This window comes from Excalfactoria chinensis, chromosome 15, assembly GCF_039878825.1.
Source record: "Excalfactoria chinensis isolate bCotChi1 chromosome 15, bCotChi1.hap2, whole genome shotgun sequence".
NCBI lineage: Eukaryota > Metazoa > Chordata > Aves > Galliformes > Phasianidae > Excalfactoria > Excalfactoria chinensis.
The window spans coordinates 2508845-2533359 of NC_092839.1; the positions used below are offsets into that span (position 1 = coordinate 2508845).

Genomic DNA, 24515 nt, shown 5'->3' on the forward strand with positions numbered 1-24515 from the left:
CCCATGTGGGAGTGTGGCCATTTCCACTCTGCATTCTGGGCACTGCCTGCTGCAGGCAGCTTGGCTCTGCATTCACCTTCAGGCTGAGCTGGCTGCAGAGGCCCAGGCTGGAAGCCTGCAGCAACAGCAGGTGCTGGACTGTAGGGGCTGGCTCTGTTTGCAAGGGGCACAGAGCCCAGCACAGGTGGGATTGCCCCAGGGCAGTGCTCCTTGGGACCAGGCAGAGGCTGCAGTGGGTGAGAGGATGGGGACAGAGCTGGGATCCCGGTCACTAACACATCTGGAAGGCTGCACTATCCCCACGGAGCGCTGTGTGCTGCCCAGGTGAATGCCAATTTACTAACTGCAAAGTAAACAAATAAACGTATTAAATGGAAACTATTAAAGAAATCTATTTTAAAGAAACGAATGGAGATGTCTTTTCTTTCACAGTCCCTTCGCCAAAGCCCTGATCAACCTCTTTGTGCTGCACAGGATTGTGCTTAATGATGGTTATGTTGGGGTTTGGTGAGGTCTGTTCTGCACTCCACCCTGTCCCAGCTCAGTGATGGGAGTGAAGGAGGGGGCTCTTTTTGCCACCTGGAGCAACATGGTGCAGGGTGAGGAAAGGCCTCTTGCTGCTGCCTGGCTGTGAAAGATGCTCCCCAGAGATCCCAGCTCACCCTGCACCTCACTACTGCAGCCCCCAGTAATAGCACAGACACAAAGGAGCCGGTCCTGGCACAGCTGCATTTATTCACATGAAGCTGGCAGTGACTGTTGCAGCCATTTGCCTCCGAGGTACAGCAGGTGGCAGGGCAGGCAGCCAGGCTCCTGCTACTCGTGCTGGTGAAAAAGAAGGGTGTTGGTGCCACGCAGCTGCTCCTGCGGCTGCAGAGGGTGTGCAGCAGGGCTGGGCCTTACCTTGAAGGTGATGACCTCCTTGGTGCGGGCACGCAGCTTGTTGACCTGCGTCTCAGCGATGTCAGCTCGCTCCTCGGCATCATCCAGCTCGTGCTGCACCTTGCGGTACTTCACCAGGTTGGAGTTGGCCTGCTGCTCCTGGGGGGAAGCAGGGACAGGGTGAGGGACTGACCTGAGTACCCCCGGAGGAGAGCAGGGTAGGGGATTGTGCACTTACTGCCTCCTCAAACTGGCGCTTGTAGCTCTTGACCTTGCTTTGCAGCTTGTCAATCAGATCTTGCATCCGGGTCAGGTTCTTACGGTCTTCCTCAGTCTGCAAGTGCCCCCCACCCCAGTCAGCAGGGTCCCGGTGGTGGGAAAGACCCCTCAGCCCTACTGCCCCAGTCCAAGGCAGCCCTGTGCTTCCATGGGCCCTTCACATCCACCAACTCCATGCCACACAGGCTGCCCCTGTTGTGTCCCAGTCCTATGCCATCAACAGAGCAGGGGGTGGATGCTGGCAGCGTTGAGTAACATGAGGGTCAGAGAAAGGGGGGAAGTGTGAGGCTGGAGCTGTGCCCAGTGCTGCCATACCTGGTAGCTCAGCTCCTTAATCCTCCTCTCGTACTTGCGAATGCCTTTCTGGGCTTCAGCCATCTTCTTCTGCTCCGTATCCAGCTCTCCCTCCAGCTCACGTACCTACAGCCAGGAGAGGCCACCTCAGCCACAGGACCCCAGGCAGGGACAGCCAGAGCCAGCCCCTCAGTGGCACCAGGGTTCTGTCCCTGTTCCCTCACCCTGGCCTCCAGCTTCTGGATCTGCTTCTTGCCCCCCTTGAGAGCAATCTGCTCCGCTTCATCCAGGCGCATCTGCAGGTCCTTGATGGTTTGCTCCATGTTCTTCTTCATCCGCTCCAGGTGTGCGCTCGTGTCCTGCTCCTTCTTCAGCTCCTCTGCCATCATAGCAGCCTGCAATGCCAAGTGCACAGAGACATCACTGGGCAGCCCTGCCTAGAAGAGCTCTGAGACCCTTTCCTCCTACCCACTCACCCAGCAGCATGTTGGATAACCCTTGCCAAGCCACTCAGCCCCATCCCCCAGCCCGCTCTTACATCCGTAATGGCCTTCTTGGCCTTCTCCTCAGCATTGCGGCACTCCTGCACAGCATCCTCCACCTCGCTGCTCAGCTGGGAGATATCAGCCTCCAGCTTCTTCTTTTGGTTGATCAGGCCGGTGTTCTGCAGGCAGACAGGCAGTGCCACAAGGACTGGCCTTGCCCAACAGGCTCCTGGCTCACCTGTGCCCCAGGGGCCAGTTTGCAGCCCCTCACCTGCGAGTGGAGCAAGTTGACCCTCTCGGTGGCCTCCAGCAGCTCCTGCTCTGCCAGCTTCCTGCTCCTCTCAGCCTGTTCCAGGGCTGCCCGCAGCTCCTCCACCTCTGCCAGCAGGAGGTTGTTGCGACGTTCCAGGGCGGCCGTCTGCTCCTTCAGATCATCGTTCTGGCGCTGTGTGTCATCCAGCTCGATTTGCAGGTCCTGCCGGGCAGCGTGGGGTCAGCGGGGACAGGAAGGAGGAGGAGAGAGCTAGGAGAATGGGGGGGTGGCACAGGGACAGCAGCCAGCACATCCCCCCCCTCCTACCTTAATCTGGGCCTGCAGCTGGCGGCCCAGTTTCTGGAACTCGGCAGCCTGGCGGTTGGCATGGCTCAGCTGGATCTCCATCTCATTGAGGTCTCCTTCCATCTTCTTCCTCAGACGGACAGCCTCATTCTTGGCCCGAGCCTCAGCATCCAGCGTAGCCTGCATGGAGTCCATGGCACGCTGATGGTTGCGCCTGCAGGAGGGATGATGTGTCAGCCCCACTCACATGGCACATTGATCCAGGTCAGCCTCAGCCAGAGCTGCTTGTCTCATCACGGCCACGATGCTGGCTCAGCCCACAGCAACAGCCCAGCCTGTCCCCACGCAACACACACCTCAGGTTCTCAAACTCCTCATCCTTCTCCGCCAGCTTCCTGTCCACATCAGCCTTGATCTGGTTCAGCTCCAGCTGGATGCGCAGCGTCTTGCTCTCCTCATGCTCCAGGGCTCCCTACAGACAGCAGCAGCTCTGGGTAAAGTCCCCCAGGGAAGCCTCCCCCCAGCCATCCCAGCCTGGCCTCAGCCCCCACAAGCAGGACACAGGGGTGCATCCAGCCACCCACCCCAGCACCACTTCCCCAGAGCTGCAGGGAGTCCAGGGGCTCTGAGGTGCAGCACACATCCATGAGCATCCGTAAGAAGCACAGGCTCACCTCAGCCTCCTCCAGCGCTGCCTGGATATCGCTCTTCTCATTCTCCAGGGCTTTCTTCAGCTTTTCCAGCTCATGGATGGTTTTGCCGCTCATGCTTATCTGGTCGGTAAGATCAGCAATTTCCTCTGGCAGGAGCAGAAGGTGTTTGGTCAGGAGCAGGTCTGCAGGGCCGGCCCCATGCAGGACACACTCATCACCCCACCCAAGTTGAGCCCACATTCCCCCAGACCCTGTGGGAGCAGCAGACTGGGTGCTGAGGCCTGGGGAACAGAACCAGCTGGAAGGGAACCAGCCTCCTTTGCTGGGCCCTGCTGTGCTCCCCTGTGGCCAGGGCTAAGGAAAGGGGGGAGAGCAAACAGCAGGGATGTGAGGAACCTCGAAGACCCTCTTGTCAAAGGGTCACAGTGCTCCCTTCCTAGATGGATGCCTATCCTGCCATACATCTGCCTCAGGGCCGAGCACATGGGAACTATGGGCTACCCACGACAGCAGGGCCTGAGGCTGCCAGCAGTCTGAGGGGAAAGCCTGATCCCAACTCCTACCCTGCAGGTTCTTGTTCTCCCTCTTGAGGGTCTCCAGGTTGTCCAGAGACTCCTCATAGGCGTTCTTGAGTTTGAAGAGCTCCGTGCTCAGGCTGCGTGACTCTTTCTGCGACGCCTCCAGCTCTGCCTGAGTCTCCTCATACTTCTGCTTCCACTCGGCCAGGATCCTGTCGAAGTTGCGTTGCTTCTTGTCTAGGGCAGCACAGGCAGAGTTGGCTCGCTCCAGGTCCACCGACAGGTCCTCGATCTCCGTCTGCAGCCGGTGCTTGGTCTTCTCCAGCGAGGAGCACTTGGCATGGGCAGCCTCCACAGCCTCCTCCGCCTCCTGCAGCCGAATGGCCAGCTTCTTCCTGCAGACAGCAGCAAGGAGTAAGCACATCCAGCCCAAGTGCCAGCCCAACTGCAGCTCTGCAGGGAAGGCCTTGGCCTGTTCAAAAAACCTTGGATCTGGGAGGGCTTCCACCTTAAATAGAAACCTGCCACCCACAGTTAACCTAATCCTGGCACGAGACTCACTTGGCTTCCTCCAGCTCCTCTGTTCTCTGGATAGCATCTGTTTCGTATTTGGTTCTCCACTGGGCCACCTCAGCATTGGCCTTGGACAAGTTCCTCTGGAGCTCACTCTTGGCCTCCACCTCCTCCTCGTACTGCTCCCGCAGCAGGTCGCAGTCATGGCGGGATGCTTGCAGGGCATGTGCCAGGGCATTCTTGCTCTGAGGGAGGAACAGCTCATGATACGAGCAGTCGGCCCCTGGATGCCAGCTGGGATGTTAGCAGGGAAGGAACTCTGGTTTTCAGTGGCTAAATGCTGCCTTGGTGCATCTGTATGCAGGTTACGTCCCATCTCCTCAGTACTGCACTGCCAGCTGTCACTCTGAGCCACCCCGACACCATCCATACCCCAGCAGTCTCACCTTGGTCTCCTCCTCTAGTTGCCTCTTGAGCTCCTCAATGGTCTGTGTGAATGAGGTCTTGCCACGGCTCAGCTGGTTGATGAAGGACTCCTTCTCCTCCAGCAGCCGGCTCAGCTCCCCTGGTTTCAAACAGAGCCGAACAGCCATGATGGGGCTGTAAACCCATGAATGAGCCCACAGCCACACACATCTCATGGCCTGCAGTTGTGTGGAGACCTCCAGAAGCCAATTATATCCCCAATCAGGCAAGCTGTGCCCCCCAGAAGCTAATGGCTCAGTGTGACAGCTAAGAACCCCCTCCTGATGCCTGAGATCACTGTACATCCCCTCCAGCACTGGTAAAAACAGCATTATTACAGCAGTCCTCTCCCTTACCACGCCATACAACACTACTGCACTGCCTGAGCTGAGGCCCACCACAGACATCCAATCCCCTTTGCTCCAGATGGAGCTCCCACTGACATCTGCCCCGGGAGGGGATGAACAACCTGCACAACTGAACCACGGCTCCCCAGCTCAGGTGCCCCAGTGCAGGAACAGCCAGACGTCCCCCACCTACCATTCTCAGTCTGCAGCCTGCCCCGCTGCGCGCTCACATCATTCAGCTGCCGCTGCAGCTCATCCACCTTGGACTTGGCTTCGCTCAGCTGGTCCTCATAGGTGCGGCACAGCTTCTCAGCATTGGCCTGCACACAGCAAGTAAAGTCTACATGAGACGAGGCTCTGCCCAATGAGATCCTCCCAGGAGGGACTCAGTGACTGCATTGCCCTGGGACCTCACAGCCCTGCTCAGCAAACTCCTGGTGCACACAGTGCGGGTAGGAGGAGCCTGGCACAGCTCTCACATCTCTGCTAAGCTAACCATAGAGTTCTGAAGTCACGCACACAAGCAGCAGCTTCCCAGACCCTCCAGATCTGACTAGGACAAGCAAAGCATCCTGGAGGTGCTGCCATAGTGACAAAGGGACAGGCTACACATAGCGAATAAGTGTGTGTGGACGGGGCAGTGCAGAATGCAGTGCAGTGAGCGGCGCTGATGACAGAAAATCACAGCTGCCTAATCACAAAGGAGACGGAACCGCCCAGCGCAGAGCACCCACCTTGTTCTTGGTGATGTATTCGATGTTGGATGACAGGTCGTCCACCTCCATCTTCATCTCGCTCTTCTCCTTCTCCAGCTTCTGCTTGACACGCTGCAGGTTGTCGATCTGCTCGCTCAGCTCAGCCACGCTGTCTGCGTGTTTCTTCCGCAGGGCGGCCGCCGTGGACTCGTGCTGCAGCGTCGCCTCCTCCAGGTCCCTCCGCAGCTTCAGGAATTCAGCCTCCCTCTTCTTGTTCATCTCCAGCTGTGCAGACGTTGCTCCTCCAGCCTCCTCCAGCCGCTCGCTCAGCTCCTCCAGCTCCCGGGACACTTCTGCCCGCTGTTTCTCCACCTTGGCTCGAGCTGCACGCTCAGCCTCCAGCTCCTCCTCCAGCTCCTCAATACGGGCCTAGAAGGGACAGGATGGGGAAGATGCTCCAGCACCTTTGCTCCCCACAGTGGGCCAACCCATGAAGATGCCCACATTACATCTGATGGGAATTCGGGACCGCTGGGCTATTGAGAACAAGACTTCCCACCATACCTGGAGCTCCTTGATCTTCTTCTGCAGCTGGGCCTCAGTCACTTGCTGATCCTCAATCCTTGAGTTCAGCTGGCTCATTTCAAAGTCTTTCCTGTACAGAAAGAAGGCAGAGCTCAGCTCTGCTCAGACAAATGCTGTGCTGTCCTACACATCCTGAAGCTGGAGAACAAGTATTCCCTGCGCTGTATTATCCAGGACCAGAGATAAAATAAACTAATCTTCATAGGAAAGTGCTCAACAGGATGAAGAGTAGCAGACGGGATGTTCTGAGGGAGGTGGCTCTTAGATTTTACCTGCAAGTTCCCTAGGTGCTGCTCTCCGGTTCCCCAGTTAGAGCTGGGGATGGAAGCGACCAGGTGATAAAGTTTGTACTTGTAGCTGAGGTCTCAGCACTAGAATCCTGCCAGACAAGTCTGTACAAAGGAAGTCCTATAACTCCCCGATCTGGCAGTCTGTGCAGCTGAGAAACTCCTCAGGACCCTGCAGCACCTCTGCACAGCACCCATTAAAACTAAACCCTCCTATTGCTTGGACTGACACCAGCAGTGCTCAAAGCCACATCCCAACAGCTCCTGCAAAGACCACGTTTCTACCTGGTTTAGAAGCAGGCACTGACATAAAATACACAGCCCTGCCTGCACCACACACTCACTTTTTGAGCTTCTCCTCCAGTTGCTGTTTGTCATTCTCCAGATCCATCACAGACTCCTGTGTCAGCTTCAGATCTCCTTCAAGCTTCCTCTTAGCTCTTTCCAGGTCCATGCGGATTTTCTTTTCTTGTTCAAGAGAGCTTTCCAGCTGGAGAAGAAAGGGCAACAAGGCTAGGGAGGAGAATCGCCTGTAGTGCCTGACCTCCCCCATACCCATTGCTTGGGAACCTTCACCCAGCCCTGAGAGCTAGAGCTGTTTCCCAGTTGGCTTCTAGTTCCTTTCTGTTGGCCCAGGGGTGCTCTCAATGGGCCACCACTTGGTTCAGGGCCAGTTTGTCAATGAGGTTGCTCACCAGCTGGTCTTAATGCATGGGAATCAATAATCACCACACATTCCAGACCCCACTCAGTGGCAGCCCATGGGCTCTCCCTGAGGTGTCTGAGTCAAACCACTCTCCCTTCAGTGTCACTGGCCCATGACTCACATCATCCACTTGCTGTTCCAGTTTGACCTTGGCTTTGGTCAGCGTGTTGACCTTATCTTCCTCAGCCTGCAAGTCATCCAGGGCCTGCTGATGGGCTTCTTGTAGTGCTTTCTTCTCTTTTGTCAGCTTGGCAATAATCTCATCCAGAGCAGCCATCTCCTCGATCAGGTTTTTAACCTAGATCAGACAGGTAAAAAGTGCATCTTCTTAGAGACAGATGATGCAAAGCTAACACAGAAACTTGGCCTACAAAAGGCAGGAATCCATGATCAACAGCAGCTCAGCCCCACAAAAGCAGCTGGCTTTGGTCAAAACCCCAAAACATTTACTATTGCACAGAATCATTCGCCCATTCCAATCCCATGCAGTAAGGCAGGACACTGTGGGGTTTTGCTCTCTCCCACACCTTTTTGCACCATTCTCAGCCTCATTTCCCACACATTAGCAGCACTGTCCCCAACAATTCACTCATATCATGTCCCTACAGAGGCTGACATATCCTAGCAATTAGGCTGTTCCCTGCAGGAAGGGTCAGTTACCTTGTTCTCGGTGGCATGCTTCTCCTTTTCCACCTTGGCCAGTGTGATCTCAAGATCATCAATGTCTTTCTTCAGCTCTGCACACTCATCCTCCAGCTTGCGTTTCTTGGCAGTGAGGTCTGAGTTCATCTCCTCCTCGTCCTCCACACGCTCTGTCAGCTCCTTTACCTTGGCCTCCAGCTGGATCTTGGACTTGATCAGCAGGTCACAACGTTCCTCTGCATCTGCCAGGTTGTCTTGCTCCTAAGAAAGACACAGGAAAGCTAATGTTCAGCCACTGCCCCAAAAGCATCCAGCAGTCACACTGTCCTTGCAAAAGTCAAGAAGTGGAAGACTGAGCAAACCCAAAGTGATCAGGTGTAATGAAAGGAGATCCATGCAGGGCCATGGGACAACAGCTAGCACTGACCAGAGCCAAAGAAAAGAGTTAACTGCACCAACTCTGTCCAGAGGCAAGAAACACTGAGCTGACACTTCCTGGCACAGAATTGCCACACATCAGCCACAGCTTGGACAGCAAACATTCCCATCACTTCCACCTCCACGTGAGATCACCTTTTTCAGAGCCGGGGAACCAGGAATTCCCACAGCAGCCATGAGACAACAAGCCTGGAATGCAGCTTCAGGTTTTCACCGAGTCTAACACTGTATTTCAAATGGATTGTGGCAATGCCTGGGTCTCAGAACTGCAAGAAGTGATCCAGGACTCTCTGCTCCTTCCTCTACTCATGGACCCTGCACTATGTTTATGCTGCCAGGGAGAAGGTGAGGCACTCACTGCCTGTAGCTGGAGAGCCAGGTCATTCTTCTCCTGGATCATGGAGACCTGCTTCTCTTCCAGCTCCTTCCTCTTAGCCTCTGACTTCTCAAGAGCCTCCTTCAGCTTCTGGAACTCCTCCTTCAAGTTGGACATTTCCTTCTCAGTCTGAGCAGACTTCAGCAAAGGCTTGATCTTGAAGAACAGTTTCATCCAGGACCAGTTCTTAACAGCATTGAAGGCTCGGATGTTCCACTGGATGGTATAGAGGGCTTCCCTGGAGGGATACAAGCACAAGGATCATCATGGGTGTAGGTGCCCCACCTCCAGCTCTCAACTGCAGCAGAGACCTGACTCCATTCTCCACCAGCAAGACAAATGGCAGTATCACAGAATCACAGAATGGCCTGGGTTGAAAAGGACCACAATGCCCATCCAGTTCCAACCCCCTGCTGTGTGCAGGGTCACCAACCAGCAGACCAGGCAACCCAGAGCCACATCCAGCCTGGCCTTGAACACCTCCAGGGAGCACTGCTCAGCAACAACTAATACAGCAGTGTGTTATCAACCTTATTTTTTTCTAAAGACAAAACACAGCATCATAACAGACACTATAAAGGACAAGTCAGCTCTGTCCCAGCTGAAACCAGGACACATGCTCATCCTCTGCCAGCCACAGGGAAGCCCTACAAACCGAACCCACTGAAACGCACAGAGGAAAAGAGAAGCACTCACAAAACTCTTTCTGCCCCCACAACTCTACCTCCTGCTGATGATCTTCTGATACTCAATGCGTGCGAGGTGCCCACGGATCCTGGCCTGCAGCATGGTCAGGATCTTGGCCAGGCGCTCATCCCGCATCTCTTCCAGCAAGCCCAGCAAACCAGCCTTGAAAAACACCTGTAGGCAAAGGTGTGAGAACAGAGTCAAACGTAAAGAGGACAGAGAGCTCATGGGTGACATGACCTTAGCAATATGTGCAGCCCAAAGGGGGGGTATTCAGAGCAGCAGAGCATGAGCCCAGGCTCTGTAGAGGGGGGAAAAGCTGGACACCAGCTCTCCTTGCCCTGCATCCATCCCCACATACCCCCAGCAGGATTAGTTGTTGCAAAGGGTGGTAGGGGCTCAGGCAGCAGCACCCACACCTGTTTCCTCTCAGCCCACTTTTCCCTTCCCTCAGTCTCATGGAGGCCACGCTCAGCCTGCAGAGCACAGGGCTTCTGCAGAGCTGCAGTCAGACAGGGGGCAGGCTGGGAAGTACCAGCCAACTGGGGTTGCAGAGAGATGGGAAGTATGATGTGTCCCTCCCAAGGACCAGCAGTTGCCTGATCTCACCTTGGTATGACCAAACTTGTACTGGGAGTGATCCAGTTCCAGAGAGCTCAGCAGCTTCTCTGTGGCCTTTCTGCTGTCCACAAACTTGTCATCTGGAATGGCTGCTGGGTTCAGAATACGGTAGCTGCGAGCACAAAGCAGGGGGAGGGAATTCAAGAGAACTTCAGCACAGAATCGGTGGCTCCATCATTGTCCCTGTATCCAAGTCATGCCAGTTCCCCTAGCAGTGCATCACTACAGCACATGCTGGAGCCACAAATGGACCAGGAGCTCCAGGCTTCAGTTTGGGATCTGCTGCAGAGCAAACCCCAGGAAACCTTGCCATATCTTAGCCCCTGTATAGGAGGACAGTGCAGGAGGAGCCCATTGGCCTCGCTTTGCCTGGCTCAGGCCCAGGCTGAGCACGATTTGTGGAGCCAACTTGGGCAATGGGAAGGATCCCAATTGCGGAAGGATATCAGAACCAGGACCAGAGGTCCTGCGCCTTGCCTCCAATCACCTGCATCAGTCCTGCATTCAGCACCTTAAATATCAGTTCTCCTGCTGTCTCACTGTGCCTGGCACAAAACTATCCACATTTAGCACCACAGAGACAACTGCACAGCTATCCCGACCTGTGCACACTCTGCACATAGTGTGGGCTTCAGAGCAGCCGTGCACAAGCTGGGAGTTGAGCTTCCTCAGAAGCTGGGGAGGGGAGAAGAGGGAGTTACCGCTGCTTGAAGTCTGCGTAGAGGATCCTGTTGGGAAATCCCTTACGGCAGATGCGGATACCTTCAAGGACACCGTTACACCGCAGCTGGTGCAGCACCAGGAAGGCATCCATGGCTCCTAGGGGTGAGAGCAGGGACAGAGGAAACACTCAGCCCAAGAGGAAGCATGGCCTGAACTCTGCAAACAGCCTATGAGAGCTGTTCTGGGAGCACAGGTGTTGAGCTGTTTTGTAAGCCTATACTGAGCACCGGTGCTGCAGCCCAGGCTCAAGAGGATAGAAGTCAGACTGAGAAATTCATCTATGCCTGATGTGCATACAGGCAGCCCAGCTGCCAGCACACAGCCCAGCTGGGAGCCTGGCAAAACTTCATCCCTGACAGAGGAGACTGGCAAGGGCCACAGTGGTTTCCACAGAGATGGAGTCAGGTCTCAGCAACAGCAGAACTGCTGTGAGGAAAGGACTGGGTAGCAGGTGGGTACAGGAGTGGGGCTGGAGTCCCTGTCAGGACATTGTCTCGGTCCATGCATACCTGGGGTCTTTGTCTCATTGGGGATGATGCAGCGGACAAAGTGGGGCTGAGTGGAGCGCAGGTTGGTCATCAGCTTGTTAAGATTCTCCTGTAGGGCAGACATGGGATGAGGCATGAGGTGGTGTCTCAGCTCCCACAGCACTTGTCTCCAGCTCCTTCCTCTCATGGGCAGGGAGAGAGCAGGTGGAGGGGAGGGAATTTCCTCTTGCTTCACTGCTCTCACTGCCACCCATAGCAGCACCACTGCCCTCTGCCACGGTGTGTGCAACAGCAGAGAAACCACGGTGGGCAGACGTGCCAGCTGGCACATGCTGGTTTTGCTGGGCCAGACAGAAGTCAGGTTCCTCACAAGTGTTTGTAAGTAAAGTTCTGCTACAGGGAAGAGCCAGAAACACAAGACTGAGCACATTTCTGGCATACAGCTCTGCTGGTGTCCATCAGCCCTGCCCTCAGCGCTCTACAAACCCAATGCTGGCATCTATATCAACTGCAACTCTCATCTCAATAGGGGTTTTCCCTGTACCCCAGAGTGCTGCCCATGCCCTCTGGCTGTGACAGAGGGCCCTGCCAGGCCAGCCTGAGCCTTCTCCATCCTCCCAGTGGGTTTGTGTCAGGTCTGGCTCATGAGGGATGCTCTGGGAACATCTGCTTGGAGACCAGCATGCCCTGGCAGGACAGTAGAGCTGAGGATTAAGGCCCTGCAGCAGAGCACTGTCAGAGGCCCTGAACCTTGGGATGACTCACAGTCCTGCCTCTTCTTGTGGGAAAGGCATTTGCATCCTTGTTTTTTTTCCCAGGCTGCCTTTCCCTCCTTAGAGGTTCAGCCAGCCCAAGACCAGCTCTGGCAAGCCCTACCATGGGGCAGCTTCTCACCACAGACACCTCCCAGGAGCTGTGAGTTGTCCAGAAGAAAAAACACCACATGCTTCCCTGAATAGGGTTTGCTCAGGAACCTTGTCCCCAGGGACCTCTCCTTGGCTACCAGAGCTCTCGAGTGGATCTGATAGCAAGACTCTCTTTGAACACCCAGCCACCATAAGGCTGTCACACAGCTCTGGGATTACAGACACCTCTCTGTGCTGTTTTTAAGTTGACTGAACTCTGGGATAGACAAATAAATGCCATGGTCAGCATGGGATCAGGGGCACGTGTTATCCTGAGCTGTCACATAGGATAGGAGAGCAGAGAGCTGCCTGCTCAGAGACCTGGTTAGAGCCTCCTCCATTTTCTTCTGCCCAAAGGCTGTCCTTCCGGCCGACAAGAATGAGGAGAGAAGTAGCACAGACTTAAAGTGATGTTCATGTAATACATTATCTAAACATCACTACAAGTCTTAACTGCCGCTCCCTCAAAGGTGAAGGAGCTGCACAAGCATCACGTGGGCAGAAGCAGCACAAGCCCCAGCTCAAATGGAGCCATGGCTCTCCCAGCCTGGAGCCCCACATCCTTCCCTAGCAGCATGGGGACAGGGTTGGGACTCTGCCAGGCACAGGGCCAACCTTTGCCCAGGGATGAGTAGAAGACACCAGGAGCTTTTGTCTAGCCAAGACAACTCTCTAGATCCCTTGTGGTCCTTCAAAACTGAGGAGCTCATATGTAAGATAGCCTGGAGATCTGGAAGGGGAGTAGGACTGGTGCTGGGATGCTCTGTACGTAAATCCCTCATGGCCACACATGAGGGGTTGGCTCTTACCTTGTGTAGCTGGGACACGGTTTGGAAGGAAGCTGCCTTCTTACGTTTCTCTTTGGCCCCTGGTTTGTGAGGTTCCTCTGTTGGGTTAAAATATGGATGAAGTATATCAGCAAAGTGTCAGCTTGCTTTGAAGGACTGCATAGCATCTCCAAGCACCTCTGCACTGAAAACATCAGCAATGTGCCCACAGCCCAGGGGCATCTCTGTAAAGCTCACCTGAGCTGGAGCCCACATAGTTCTCATAGAGAGAGGCCAGGAGCTTGTTTTGGGATTTTTGAAAGACGGACACCACTGTCTCATTCAGGGGGTCCTTGTTTTTGTCCAGCCACCCAATGATGTTGTACGGCACCTGCGGGTAAAGGAGAAAGGCAAAGAGGTAAGCTCAGCCCTGCAAGAGGAGTGTGAGTGCTGCAGAAGAGCAGGCAGAGACATACCACACCAGCATAGTGCACCAGCTCAAAGTGGGCCTCGTATTTCCTCTTCTTATCTGGCCGGGGTTTCTGGAAGTTGGGTGACTTCCCAAGGTGGTTGTCGTAGAGCTTAGCTTTAAAAGACATGTCAGAGGCTTTGGGGAACATGCACTCCTCTTCGAGGATGGACAGGATTCCCAGAGGCTGCAGAGCAAAGGTGGCATGAGAAAATCTGATTTAATTCTTGCCACGTGCCATCCCAGAATGGAGAACCCTCTGTGATACTGGGCAAGGTGAGGCAAGGCCTGACCTGGAAGTCATGTCCTCATTCAGGCAAATAGTGCAAGATATCTGCCATGGGGCAAACCCTCCTTGCTCCTCTGGTGTACCTCAGGCTGCTTCTTCCACCCAGTAGAGTGGGACTGGCCAAGCCTATAAGACATTGCTCTTGCCCAGATGCAGTCCATTGTCAGAGAGGTGTGCTCCTTTCCATAAAGGAAAACAGACTGGGTTTCCTCCAAGAAATTGTGGAAATCTTTTATAAGAGGTGCTCAGAATCAATGAGAGATCACCGTTCTCTAGAGGACAAATTCTCCGTCCCCTCATTTTACTCTCTTCCCCCCCATTTTGCAGGTCCTGTTGCTCACTGGGCAGTAGGAACACAATTCCCCTAGTTTTACAAAGGCAAAGTTTGCATCTAAAAAAGGTCCAATCAATGAGCTGAAGGCTCTGAGGGAAGGTGAAGTTGTTCAGTTGCCACTGACTGGGGAGAGACTAACTCTATTTCTGGTAGTAAAGCACCTCTCATCGTTCCAGTCTTTGCAAACAAGCTATCAGAAGTATCAGAAGTACCAATTCAGTGTCCTGGTTCATGCTTTACCTTCTCAATCAGGTCAATGCAAGCCTGTAGATCCAAGCCAAAGTCAATGAAGACCCATTCGATGCCTTCCTTCTTGTATTCCTCTTGCTCCAGGACAAACATGTGGTGGTTGAAGAACTGCTGCAACTTCTCATTAGTAAAGTTGATGCACAGCTGCTCAAAGCTGTTGAACTGCAAGAACAAAACCAACCTGGTTCAGCAGGTAAAGCTCCAGAGATGAAGAGATAGAGCTCTAAGACAGTGGGGGACATAGCTGTCTTGTTACAACATTCCCCTGCACCCACTGCAGGGGGATACAGAACTCACATCAAAGATCTCGAAGCCTGCAATGTCCAGTACTCCGATGAAGAACTGCCTGGCCAGCTTGGTGTCCAGGGTCTTGTTGATCCGAGTCACCAGCCACTTGAACATACGATCATAAGTGGCTTTAGCCAGGGCTCCCACAGCATAGACAACCTGCCAAAGGAAACCAGACAGCAGGTTGTGAGCACCATGCATTATACTGCTTTTGCAGGGATTAGGCCGCAGAAGAGCACTCCTCTTAGTGCACAAGTGAGAGAGAATGACAGATCCAGGGAGTTCAGGGTTGTAGCATTCACTCTGATAAGCTTTCACATGCTCACAAGCATGTTCCTGCAGCCCTGGACCAGTGAACACCAGGACAGCCTCCAAGGTCTTGGGATACAGGCTCAATCCAAAGTGGTATTTTCAGATGTGCAAGGCAGGAGCCTACACCTCACTGCCTCAGGGTAGGACTCCAGTCAATATCAGAGGTCCTCTGAAATTTTACTTAACAAATGGCTGGGACCATCCAGGCCAGGTCTGGGTGCTCAGTTGTGACGTGGCTGAGCAGATGCATTTTTGCTGCATTACAGCCTCCCACAGGATTTCAAAGTTACTGAATTGAAACCTCAAGCTTTGGTTGACACCCAAAACTATCCACCAGCCCTGAAACCAACTGTCCCAACTACCAAAAACCAGTCAGTGTGGATATATCTTGTCATGGTGCTCTGGGGTCTCCTCCCTAAGCACCAGGCATCCCGTGTAGGTAACACTATACAAAGGGTCTGACTGCAGAGGATCACAAACCAGCATGAGTATCGATGCCTGTGTCATGAAACACCCACCTGCTCCACGTTCTGACCTTTGGTCACGTACTCATTGCCCACTTTCACACGAGGATGGAGCAACCCCTTGATGAGGTCAGCTGAGCTGATCCCCATGAGGTAGGCGGCTTTGTCAGCACCTGTAAAACCATAACAAGACATTAGGAAACTAGAAAGTAAGCCACAGGAGAAGAAAAACCACCAGGTGTTCTGCTGATCAACGCTAATTATACTGCTTCAGAGTCTGCTCCAGTGGCTGTACAGTGGTTACACATTCCTCTGTGTCCTCACACTGCAGCTGCTTGGGATCACAATCACTGACATTCACAGACCAGTCCAGGGCTGCAACCTGCCCTCAGAGGAGTTTGGATGCTCAGCTCAGGTTGAGTGAATCTGGCAGCACAGATTAAAACTCACTTTCAGTGCCGTCAGCCTCTGCCTGCTCTTCCCGCTGCTTTTGTTTGAACTTCATGTTGCCAAAGTGCATGATAGCGCCCACTATTTTATAGGAGCCGTATTTCTCATCGTTGCTGAAGCCCAAGATGTCCATGGCATGCTGAGGGGCAGACAGACAGCAGAGACAGAACAAAATCAGCACCCTGAGGTGAGGTTGGGTGCTCCCATTATCTTCCAATGTGTTTTTCCTATTCTGGGGCTGAGTGGGACAGGGTGCTGTAATTGGTGAACATCTGGCTGAGGAATCCCACTCTATGAAAACCTGACTGTGAGTCCAGCTCCCCCAGGACACCCATGACCTCCCCCAGACCCCACTTCTGGCTCTGTGGCATGAAGGAAGCGCACATACATCTGTTGCCATGAGCTCCTCGCCGTCATCCAAGTTGTCCACAGTTGTTACGCCCTGAGAGCAGAAGTGGTAATCATAGGGGTTGAGGGAGAGCAGCAGCATATCTGTTGTGGGAAGACACACAGGCAGTGAGGCCAGAGTGACAAAGTTGATGCAAAAGGGGCAACACTGGATACAGATGAAGAGGTAAGACCAGGCTGGCCTCAACTAGATGGCACCAACCAGCAGGACAAGCTGGGGTAGTCCTTCCCTTGGGTCCACCTCTCTGTGATGTTCCTCCTGCTTGCTATCTTGGGAGATGGCTTTGTCGCAGACTGATTTAGAAGTGGCCATCCATGTCCTTGTGACCACCAGATAAGATTACTGCTCAGTGCAGCAATCCAGACCTGCCTAATAAGGTATTGTTCTGGAGCCAGCAGAGGGCTCAAGAGCCTGCAGCCAAGTGGCTGACCTCCCCAGGGCATCGTGCCACCCATCTTTCTGCAGCGTGGAAAGGTTTCCTGAGCACTCTTTGCAACCTGGCATCTGGAGGGCAGGGCTGCCCAGCACACAAGAGTGGCTCCAGGGCAAATTCAGGGTCAGCTGGGTCTGTATTGGGGAACGCATTTAGGATATGTCAACACCTGGGTTGTTGCAGCAAGAATGAGGTGCAGCTGTTTGCTTTGTGGGTGACTGTTTGTGACTGGTTTCTCCACCCTGAATTACCTGAAAATCCTCCAATCCTGCACAATCATCAAATCATTTGAGGGCCAGACCTGTATGGTGAGCTGGGTTTGCTCAGCCACTGTGCACAGCAGGGCCCTGACACCCAAAGCAGGGCTCTTCCCAGCTATTTTCAAGCTGTCACACTGTAAGGGTTATGTTGTAATTTTCGCTGCCTTACCTTGCAGCTCTGGTTTCTTTCCAGAGAGGATCTGGTAGTAGATATGGTAGCTTCGCTCTTTGGGTTGCTGGAAAATCACTCTTGATTTTTCCAGAAGATCTAGAAACAAACAAGGCACAGAGGTTAGAAAGAGGGTTTGCTTTTCCCTGGAGGTGACCCAACATCAGCAGAAACAGCAAGGAAGAAATCCACCCCCCTGCAGCTGGCACGTGTTACTCACAGATGTCGATGTCCGCAGAGGCCAGCTTCCCTGAGGGGCCAAAATGGATGCGGATGAACTTGCCCTGAAAGCATTTACAGGGAAGTAAACACCAGGCTTTGTCTACACAGGCACAACTCTGGGCAGCTCCTAGTAAACCTGTATAGCTCAAGCACACTGTTAATTTCCCACTTCTTATGTTTCTGTTGATGCCAGGCAAGATACTGTGCTCTGTGAGAGATAAGTGGGTGAAGTCCCCTGATAGAGGATCAGGTGGTGTCGGATGGGGCTTTAAACACTGGGTAAGCAGAAATTCTGCTCACAGCAAATAAATCCCTGCCCTCAGGCCTGCTCTGAAAGCTCAGCACTCCTGCAGGGCAGCGTGATACTAAGTCTGCCCACAACCTCCTGGTCATCACATGCTAGACAATCTCAGCCCCTCCATCCCCAAGGCACAAGAACAGACCTGTGGTCAATCAGCTCTACAGCCCAAAGCAGACCCAGGCTGGGCTTACAAAAGGAATGCAGCTGCCTAAAAAGCACACATTTATCTGCCTCAGCTGGAGCACTCTGAGCTTTGATTGCTGGTCCCTGGAAGGGACAGGGGCAATTCAATCTGACCAACACACCATCCATTGCACCAATTAAGCCAGCAGAAGTTTGGCCCTGGCAGTCCATCTCTCCTAGAGACAAGCTACTTCTGCGCCCCCACCATGCAAAAGCAATAGTGATGCATTTAGCTTATGCATATCCTGCACATCAGCAACGTCAGACACTTACAAAACGTGAGGAGTTGTCATTTCTTATGGTTTTGGCATTGCCAAAAGCTTCCATAGCTGGGTTAGCCTCAATGATTTGATCTTCGAGGGTGCCCTGGAAAACAAAGCCAAGGAATGCATCAGCTCTCACTCAGCCAGAGGGGATCAGACACCAACATCACAGGGAAATGGAGTGTGAGGCTCTGTGCCCATCTGCCTGCTTGCACTTGTTTGTTGCCTTTAGAGCCCACTGTTCCTGAAGTCTCACTTTGTCTCACGAGGGGATGCAGCTGGGTTTGGGGCCAGCTGAGCTGGGTTTTGCAGCCATGCTCTCTCTGGGATTCCCCCTGCCTAAACTGCACCCAGAAATCCTTTGCTCCCTTCCTAGGTTGCTACACGTGCAAACCAAGAGCAAACACACATTGCCACAACAGTCTGAAGCATTTTAGGTTCTGCCAGGCATTTCCCCTTCCACCAAACCAAGGACTTGGGTAGTTCAAACATCAGTGCATTGTGAATGAAGAGATGCAGAAAAGAGGCTTAGCTCCCTGCACCAACCAACAGCACGGCAGGGCCACAGCGTGACAGGGACACATCGTGGCTCCCAGCTGGCATGATCTGCTGACCTCCCTGCATCTCTTTGGAGCAAACCTCAAGATTAATGGCTCTATAACCGCGCTGCATACACATAGTTCATAGTCTGCTTCATACATGTAGAGACAAAGACTGTCAAAGAGACAGAGACAGGCACCACCTAACACAGGCAAAGCAGGACAAGAGTTAGAAGAGAAACGCAAGAGACTCGTGCCAAGCCACACGAAGGACGGCAGAGTCTGACAGCAGTGGCACTTTCCATGCAAGAGCCTTTCAGTGCCCACACCCTGACACCATGACAGCTCCCACATGTCTGGGGCATGGCTGCACCCTGCCTCTGCAGCTCTGGGCATGTAAAGGGCAAAAGAGACAGGGAGCAGCTGTGAATCATGGCTTTTAGGAGCAAGCTGCATTTTTCCCTTGGATATCCTTAGATCTGTTGTCATTAAGTTTAGCCCAATCTAAAATTGCCCTGCCTGCCCACGGGCCAGCCCGAGACCCACATGCTCAGCCTTCCATTTGGCTCTTAGTAATAGCTTTCCTGAATGGGCTGAGCTTCACATTTTAATGTATATTTCCCATCCTAAAGGGCACAAATGTAGTTACCCATGTGTATAAGCTAAATGCAGCCCCTTGGTGCTTCTAAAGAGGAGCTGGGAGCCAAGGACATACAGCCGAGCTGCTACAATGGCTGAGCCATGGCTGTTGGCATTGGCATTCCCTATCAATCACCTTGCCATGGCTTCCACTGCTGCAGAGCCCTGTCCTCAGCATTAAAGATTAAGAGTCTGTAACACTTACCCCAGTTTTAGTGGCAAGAGCTGCCTAAAAGAAAGGAAAGAAGATTGTCTTTAGGAATCCAGAAAAGCCAGGCAAGAACCACAAGAAGCACGGTCAGAAAAGCAGGACACGGCCATTTAGTGCCAAAAACGGCCCAAGAAAAAAAAGAATAATGGGAGGATTAAACTTTTTAAAGAGATGCCAAAAAGTTGTTAAATAGATTAGCTCAAGAAAATGAAGAAATGCATCAAAAAGCAAGAACAGTTAAATCCAAACCAAGTAAGAGTCAAGAAAATACTCAAGTATTGTTTGTCCGATACCTAAAGCAGCCAGTTTGCTTCTATAAGGGGAAAGCAGGCTGGAGCCTCAATGTATCAAGAAGAAAGAAGCAATTGCAAGAGCAGCTCAAAAATAACCAGCACCAAAGAATCAAAACAAGAGCAAGAAAAGCACAAGGTAGAAAAGGGTCAAAACCAACAAAAGGGGGGAACAACAGGAAAAAAAAAAGAGGAGAAAAGGACGAAAAGCAAGGCTTAAAAGAGCCAAGGTGGGAAACGGCAGCTTTACTCCATTTCTTATTGAGCTCCTTAAGAAGGTCTGTGGGGTGTTAAGAAGGAAGAGAAGATAAAGAGGGCATCTGAAGTGCCTCTTCCAGGATGCTCAGAGTGAGCAGGTGCTTAAAAAAACATCCATTCCCCCCCTAAGCAAGATAGTTTCAAGCCTTGCTTGTTCAAAAGTCAGGGGAAAAGCCAAGCCCTGGGCGGGTCAGACCAAAACAACGTTTCCAAATGCAAAAAGTTGAGAGAAGAATTAAAAAAGAAAAGTAAAAAGAAGAAATGGGGAAGGGAGAAAGGGGGGGGGGGGGGGGGGGGGGAGAAGGGGGAGGAGGGAGAAAAAAGAAAAAGGGGGGAAAAAAAAAACAAAAGAAAGGAAGAAAACAGCAAGAATTTCTTTCAAAAGAAGGTCTTACTAATTTCTTGCCCGGTGTGTCGCCCAAGGCTGCGACAATGGCAAAGTACTGAATGACCCGCTTGGTGTTTACAGTCTTACCAGCACCAGATTCTCCGCTTAGGGTAACAGAAATACACAGATCAAGGATATGAGGCAAAGAACAGGCAACACTTCAAACAGAGACCCTGCGAACCTGCCGGCGTTGCCCAGCCACCCCACTGGTTGTGCTGCGTAGGGTAAGCAAAGCGCAAGGGAGGGATGGGGTGATGGGATGATCACCCTCCTGTCTTGGGCAGCAGTTCTCAAGGGAGGGCAAATGTGGTGTGGAAAGGAGCAAAACCTGCACCGTGTCCTCCAGGGCAAGCCTGCCGTCATAGCCCCTCTGCTATGGGGCCGTGCACGGCTGTCAGGAGGTGCCAGCAGACACTGAGGCGGTGCTGAGCTTTGTGCTGGTGGGCACACAGCCCTGCCCCAGGGCTTCAGCTGTCAGGGATTCAGTACAGGATGAGTGCTGGCTGGTTTCAGCACACCCTGCTTTGTTGGCTGCTTGGACATGGCCAGGATGGCGTGGCATGGCCGATCCTGCCCAGGTTGTACCCACACAGGGCTGGGTGAGCAAGGGGCTTGGGTGGCTCACCAACTGCAAAGGCCCCGGTGAGCTCATCCCTATAGATAGCTGCTCCCTATTGTAATCCCAGATGACAAAGAGAGGGGGGAGCTGGGGAGCACAGCACGCAGGACCAGAGCCAAGCATCTCTCCTCGGCCCCTGCATTACCTAATTAGGCTATGGCCGCTGCTAAAAATGTCCGTGGCTCCTGGCAGAAGCCTGGGGTCCTTTTGAGTCCTTTATATAGCCCTTATCTATATGTCACTTGAAATCAACCTGGTCTACACCCTCCCACGTCGCCCGCTGCCCCTCCGCCCGCCATCACTGCCATTTCCCTCTGGTCTCAGCCGCCATGCGTGGTGCAAGGATGGGCGCTGCTGAGGGAGCCTGGCACTGTAGGACAGCCTGACAACCTCTGGGGTGGGATGAGGGCAACAAGATGGCGGTGGGGGGGGGGGGGGGCGAAAGGAAGGCGGGAAGCGAGGGGAAGAGACTTACGTGATGAGCATGGACTGGTTCTCGCGGTCTGCAAGGGAAGGAGGCAGCAGTCAGTCCAGATTGCCCCCCAGCCCTCCGCCATTGCTGGCAGCAGTGCCCCCCTCGTGCCACCATCGCCCCCCGCCCGTACTGCGCAGCATGTCGTTGTAGGCGTTGTCGGCGATGGAGTAGATGTGCGGCGGTGCCTCGGAGCGCCTCTTCCCCTTGTAGGCCGCCACCACGGGTGCAGTGTAGACCGGCAGCCATTTGTAGGGGTTGATGGTGACGCAGAAGAGCCCCGAGTAGGTCTGTGGGTGGGAAGGGGGTGGTTGAGGTGATGGGGGGCCCCAGACTCTCTTGGTGGGGGGAAGGGAGGCAGGGACCCCCCGGCGGTGGCAGCTTACGTAGATCATCCAGTGGGAGTAGCGGCGCTTGAGGTTGTGGAGCACAGAGGCCTCATTGAGATGTGTCAGCATGGCCATGTCTTCGATCATGTCGAACTTCGGGGGGTTCATGGGCTGCAGCTCATCCTCCTTCACCACCTTTGTCTGTCAGAGTGACATGGCGGCACTGGGCTTGGACCCGATGCAGCCTCCAGCCCTACATCTTCCCAGCTCCACTATGGAGACATTTCCCTGCAGGTACCACCTCTGCCCCATGGGGTCCTTCTGCCCTCCTGGGGGTGCCACCCTCGGGGCAGGGGAACAGGCACAGCCCCCGTATAGTGCTCAGCACCCCTTGTCCCATCAAAGAGGTCTGTGGTTATTTGGGCAGACAGCTGAAGTGCATACCCCACCACTTTGAGCTGGATCCATTTAATCCTTCAAATCCCAGCCTTGGGGAACTATCACCTTACATATCTGGATGCAAGGGCCTGGATTTAGCAAATGGGCTTGTTAATGCATCTGAAACAAAATCTTTCCGAGGTTTTTTTCTTTAATAGGTGAGCATTAAGCATGGGGTGTTGAAAGGTGTTAGATGGGTTAGAAGGGAAATAGATGGAAGAATAAGAGTGGGGTTTGTCTCTTGAAACCGTTTCGGTTGGAAGTGAGATCCTGAGGCAGCAGGTTAAGCTTCGGGTTTTGGCAGATCCCCTCCACAGTAAGTTACCTTTCATAGGAGGAATTCTTTTATTATTATTATTATTTTCCTCCAATTTTGGATAAAAACCTTTTCAAAGCCTTGGCATATTCCAAAGGCAATTAGATGTAGTTAAGTTAGGCAGGAACAAGCAGTTCTCAGTGCCGTGAAATCTAGCTGGGAAACAAACACAACCAGGTCAGCACCTGGTTCTTTTTCCCCATGTTATATCAGTAAGAGTCTCTGCGCGGCAGCAGTGTTGCCATGCACTTTGCATAGCTGAGGAGGAGATATTAATTCAGCTCGTTTGCAGCCATTTGTAATGCTTGTTGTTCTTCTCCCGTTCTCTGTTCCCCAACCAGTACTGCTTAATCTACTGCAAATCCAGGCTAAAACAAGCAAGACCTGTCTCCTTACCTCTGGTTTTTACCTCCAAGATTAGCAAGGCAATGGTTCAGCATTGAACGGGCTGAGCTGGAGCTGACTGCTGTCCCCTTCTCTCTCCTTGCCCGGTACCCCGGGTTTGACACATTTGGTGGGGGATGTTGGGCGGTCCTTGGCCTACAGTGTGCTGACACCGCGCAGTGACAAACCCATGGGCAGCCCTCGGGGGACAACTGAGTGCCGAGTGGGGATGGGCGCTCAGCTTGGCTGGGTTCAGATGTGATCCTGTCACACATATCCCCCCTCCACACATAGTTGCAGGCCCTTGGAAAAGGAAAGGTATTTTGCTTACTTGCTTATCTTTAGTTTCCACAGTGACTTTGCCACCGGTGCTTTCTTTGATTTCCACTTCAATGTAAGCTTCTTTCTCATCCGGGATCCAAGCACGCTTCTTCCCTGGGGAGGGGGCAGGGAAGGAAGGGAAAAGAAGGGAAAGGATAGAAGAAGGAATGAGAAAAGAAAAGGAAGGGAAAGAGCAGAGAGAGAAGGAAGGGGAATGGAGGGGAATGGAGGGGAATGGAGGGGAAGGGAATGGAGGGGAAGGGAAGGGAAGGGAAGGGAAGGGAAGGGAAGGGAAGGGAAGGGAAGGGAAGGGAAGGGAAGGGAAGGGAAGGGAAGGGAAGGGAAGGGAAGGGAAGGGAAGGGAAGGGAAGGGAAGGGAAGGGAAGGGAAGGGAAGGGAAGGGAAGGGAAGGGAAGGGAAGGGAAGGGAAGGGAAGGGAAGGGAAGGGAAGGGAAGGGAAGGGAAGGGAAGGGAAGGGAAGGGAAGGGAAGGAAAGGAAAGGAAAGGAAAGGAAAGGAAAGGAAAGGAAAGGAAAGGAAAGGAAAGGAAAGGAAAGGAAAGGAAAGGAAAGGAAAGGAAAGGAAAGGAAAGGAAAGGAAAGGAAAGGAAAGGAAAGGAAAGGAAAGGAAAGGAAGGCATATGGTGATGTGTAGAAAACTATTTTAAAGTGTCAACAGAATGCTGCATGAATGCAGTGTGGTAATGTGGAAACACAGCTATTATTCCTTCCTACAATCTTGGCAATAGGAATGAGGATTTCTTTGCCTTTTCCATGTTTGGCAGCTGTTTAATTTGCCTGCGTCAAATATATGAATGAAGTCTGCTGTTTCCCATGTGCCTGCAGGCAAACTGTAATAAAAAAGGAAGGCAAGAAGTGAAACTCCCCTGGTTTGATGTGTCGGAAGGCACAGGGCAGAGCGGGATGGCTTAGAGCAAGTTCTGCACATTTCCAATAGAGATGCAGGAGGTTTTGCCACCACCAGTCCCTCAGCCCATCTCCCCCAGTCCTCCTGTCCCTCAGGGTCACAGAAGATGACGGACCACCCTCAGCCAGCAAGGGGACACTCGGAAACCTTCTGAGATCCTCCCGTTCTCTGGGGTGCCGGGGGTAATTCTGCAGCACCTGCAGTGTCTCAGGGAGCAGACCCAGGGAAGGGATGGGAGCATCTCCACTGAGAGCCACGACCAAGGGCTTGGGGCTTACCATCAAATGGGATTGTCTGAAGCTTCAGTTGCTCTGTGTAGCTTTTCCGGAGGTATTCAGCAGCCTCCCCAAACTCGCTCATGTCCAGCATAGACAT

The 24515-nt window shown here is 53.1% G+C and overlaps 1 protein-coding gene across 3 annotated transcripts; it reads right to left on the reverse strand.

Annotated features, from left to right (window-relative positions):
* Window positions 1-47: 47 nt before the first annotated feature.
* On the reverse strand, window positions 48-24515 carry MYH7B (myosin heavy chain 7B). 3 transcript variants are annotated; one of them, XM_072349929.1, is made up of 42 exons: window positions 24419-24515; window positions 23225-23328; window positions 21813-21956; window positions 21560-21716; window positions 21430-21457; window positions 20343-20439; window positions 19394-19417; window positions 18021-18113; window positions 17262-17325; window positions 17042-17140; window positions 16159-16262; window positions 15771-15909; window positions 15375-15493; window positions 14554-14703; window positions 14248-14418; window positions 13392-13571; window positions 13174-13306; window positions 12958-13034; window positions 11265-11352; window positions 10734-10851; window positions 10021-10144; window positions 9449-9585; window positions 8707-8962; window positions 7929-8171; window positions 7390-7566; window positions 6907-7052; window positions 6255-6345; window positions 5730-6119; window positions 5189-5315; window positions 4630-4748; window positions 4232-4428; window positions 3716-4065; window positions 3174-3298; window positions 2856-2971; window positions 2521-2713; window positions 2212-2415; window positions 1994-2119; window positions 1680-1850; window positions 1477-1581; window positions 1121-1216; window positions 904-1041; window positions 766-825 (listed from the first exon to the last, which is right to left on the reverse strand). In XM_072349929.1, exons 1-42 carry the CDS (start codon window positions 24513-24515, stop codon window positions 817-819), a joined length of 5826 nt encoding a protein of 1941 aa, XP_072206030.1. In that variant the 3' UTR covers window positions 766-816. The 3 variants fall into 3 exon arrangements, with proteins under 3 accessions (XP_072206032.1, XP_072206033.1, XP_072206030.1); XM_072349931.1 differs by lacking the exons at window positions 766-825; window positions 19394-19417; window positions 20343-20439; ... (3 more) ...; window positions 23225-23328; window positions 24419-24515 and adding an exon at window positions 48-343 and having other exon boundaries at window positions 18021-18158; XM_072349932.1 differs by lacking the exons at window positions 766-825; window positions 18021-18113; window positions 19394-19417; ... (4 more) ...; window positions 23225-23328; window positions 24419-24515 and adding exons at window positions 48-343; window positions 17707-17735.